The sequence below is a fragment of the Zeus faber genome (genome assembly GCF_960531495.2).
Source record: "Zeus faber genome assembly, chromosome: 16".
NCBI lineage: Eukaryota > Metazoa > Chordata > Actinopteri > Zeiformes > Zeidae > Zeus > Zeus faber.
This window is the reverse complement of record NC_137202.1, coordinates 31,074,854-31,078,114: the sequence shown is the minus strand read 5'-3', so window position 1 is coordinate 31,078,114 and position 3,261 is coordinate 31,074,854. Positions and strand designations below refer to the sequence as shown.

General features: G+C 45.0%; 1 protein-coding gene across 1 annotated transcript in view; it reads right to left on the bottom strand.

Annotated features, from left to right (window-relative positions):
- col9a1b (collagen, type IX, alpha 1b) overlaps positions 1-2,870 on the bottom strand; it is a gene marked incomplete at both ends in the record, with an annotated part of 22,216 nt that extends 19,346 nt beyond the window's left edge. Inside the window, 3 exons of the mRNA XM_080016506.1 lie at positions 79-213; positions 807-958; positions 2,837-2,870. Of these exons, the coding sequence (XP_079872632.1) occupies positions 79-213; positions 807-958; positions 2,837-2,870 (321 nt within the window). The remainder of the gene's footprint in view (positions 1-78; positions 214-806; positions 959-2,836) is intronic.
- Positions 2,871-3,261: the final 391 nt, after the last annotated feature.

The following is a 3,261-nucleotide window of genomic DNA, read 5'->3' as shown; positions in this document are numbered from 1 at the left end:
AGAGTAGGAGAGGCTCTGGAGGACTCACCTGCTGCTCCGTCTCCTCCATCTAAAAGACAGAAAGAGAACAAGTCTTACTTGAGCCGAGCAGAAGAGAAGGACCTGCAGCAGCAGCACCAGCAGCGTCCGCTGGAGACTCATGGTCTGACGGAGAGACGACGTGGACCTTCCTCTGTCCCAGCCAACTGAGACCTCTGGGAACTTTTGGAAGGTCTGAGGTCCCAGAGCCCGGAGAGGATCATCCATATTCATGAGGGAAATGAGAGGTGATTGGAGGGTCCTCAGAGGGGGCGGGGCCAGGGAGGTGCAGGTTCCTCTGCTGGACCCACGTCACAGTGGATGATGATGGATCCAACTGAGAGGAATGAGAAACAAGATCTGAATCATCTGGATTTACTGCTCTGGAATGTATTATTATTATTATTATTATTATTATTATTATTATTATTATCTGAAAAGTGGGTCAAAACTTGTAAAGGAGGGAAAACGTTGTGTGGACGTTGCTTCTCACGCCTCAGCTGAGGTTTGAACGTTGATTATCAATCAAGTGGGTTTTGGTGAATGAGTAAAACTGCAGATTATGGGATGTTTTCTGTCATAAAATGTTCCTGATTCTACAAATATTAAATTTCCAGTAAATCATCATTTCAAACTTCAGATTAAAAAGATATATAATTATATATGAATCAATAAATATTAAATATCAAAGAAATATTATTATAAATTGGAACTTGGCAGCACGCCCAGCGGGGGCCTGTCCCTGCTCCTCCGCAGCAGGGTGAACCCGGCCAATCCTGGGCCCCAACAGGAACACAGTCAAGGACCAGGGCCATCACGACCCTCCGGACCCGCAGCAGGACCCGGTACCATCGGGTGTCGAACAGGGACCAGAGGGAGCCGAACACCGCGGCCCCGGTCCCCCCTCCCGGCCCCCGGAAGGTCCGGTCCTGACCCGCCCCTGCGGGGTATGGAAATATAGAAAATATAGAATTTTAAACTACTATCATAAATACAGCTGCAGGCAGCGATACGCAGGCTCCAGTTCAGTTGTGTTAGCTACGAATTGTTACGGTTCTCTGAAACAATACGATTTTCAGAGTTTCATTGAACGCAGTCTGTCAGTCTGTCAGTCTGTCGTCTCCTGGTTGCTCAACTCATGGAGTAGCCGCTATGCGGTCACCGCCTGCATTGCCCTGCTGCCTCACAGCAAGAAGGTCCTGGGTTCGATTCCCTGGGGGCCCTGTTGGCACTGGCTCCGGTGGGTTATTTCCCAAATAGGAGCCTTTCTGTGTGGAGTTTGCATGTTCTCCCCGTGCTCACATGGGGTTTCCTCCACCTCACATCAGTAAGGACCCCCACCAAAAACATGCACCCATCATCGTCTGACCAGCGATGGACACTTGTCCCCGGGTGCGTCCACGTACGCTGCCCACTGCTCCTGGCTGTGTCCCCAGAGGAAGGACAAGCCAGGATGGGTCAAATGCAAAGGAACCATTTCACCGGCCACCATCAAAGCATGTGCATGTGTGGGGTGTTGCATGACAAATAAAGACTGTTTCTTCTCCTTACACAGTGCAACCCTCCCAATGCGAGTGAGCACCAAGAGACGGAAACTGGATTTATATAACATTGTATCATGATGTCACAAAGTGCCCCGCTCCTGAAACAAATCAAAGGACGCCATATTTCTTCAACTTTCGGTAAATTTGCATTGGTTTTTCACTAATTCCTACTACATATGTGGATCGATATGGATATATATGTTCTAAGGAGACCTGAACCATGTCTGTGGGTTCAGAGATTGTCGTCTTCCAGACACTTTTAGCCAAAAGAATGTGAAGAAAATTAAAATAAAAAAATCCCAGCAAATTTTCAGGGTTTTGTAAAACACAGAACGAGTTCCAGTTTACCCAGTTTCCTTTAAACGCAGCATTGGCTCAAGTTGCGTACATGTCACATAAGTCGCTCGATGGGAATGAGTTCCGAGAGACAAAGTTTGGACTTAACTTCTGATGATGATGTCACAAAGCGCTGCGCTCCTCAAAATAATCGGGTTGTCTCAACGTTCTTCTACTTCTGGTTAAATTACGACAGTCTTTCACTCATTCCTGCTCCAAATATAGATTGATATTGATCAAGCTCGAACAACAAAAAGACGATGTCGACCATGTCTGTGTGTTCTGCCGTTGTCATGTTCCAGACACTTTGTTAGAAATAATATGGTGCCTCTGGTTGGAAACGTCCATTTGTGACCAGTCGCGTACATGTTGTTCCTGTACATTTCCGCTTGCGTACGAGTTGTTCATGTTGTTCTGCACGTACATTGTTCTTTGTGATCCATATGTCCTTTTGTGACCACTTGCGTACATTAGACTATGTAAGGATCCAGGGAAGAAGGATCGGGGCTTCCACTGGCTGAGCTCGAATCCTGGAGCCCAGGCTTAGACTTCGCGAACTGAGCCTGCTGCACTTTTTGATTCTGCCGGACAATAAATATGACTAACTCCTAAATTCGTGATACGTCCTCTTGAATTGATCAACAGAAGTTTAGTAATTGATTGAAACAGGTCTTAATTGTTCAATCAACAGAATAGAGTAATTGATTGAAACAGGTTTTCTATGATCCTCGAGGATGTTTATTTCTCCAACAACTTTTAGCCCGAAAAACGCTGAGATTAAAAAAACAAAACAAAAACAAAGCAATAACAATAGGGATCCAGACCTGTGGAATGGAACCATAATAATAATGATAATAACAAATATAGTTTCAGTGGTCCAGTTTAGTCATGTTGGGTGTTTAGGTTCTCAAAAACGCAACATGATGTTCCAAGTTTACTTGAACGCAGCATGGGCTCCCCCTGCTCGGTCATCTTCTGTCAAAGACGTTGTGGTTTTTCTGTGACTAATTACCATTGCACGACTTCTATTTTTCAGACGCTTCGCCGGATCTTGAACGCATCACTCAGTCGCACATTTCAGTGGTTTCGAGGGACACCCTGACAATTTTTAAGGACTTTTTTATTTTTCATTAATTCGGCAAAGTAATGTGGAGCACAGCTTTAAAATATCAATCTAACAGATCTACTGACATCTACAGGTAAGAAGCTGTATAAATATACATGTAAATCCATTGTTTGGTAACGTCTGAACACGACAGAGTGACCGAGTCCACACTGCACACTGGACACGGTCCAACTGGACATTCTCAATCACAACCTGTAGATTTATGGTAAAAAATATGATGACGTCATAAAGCATCTA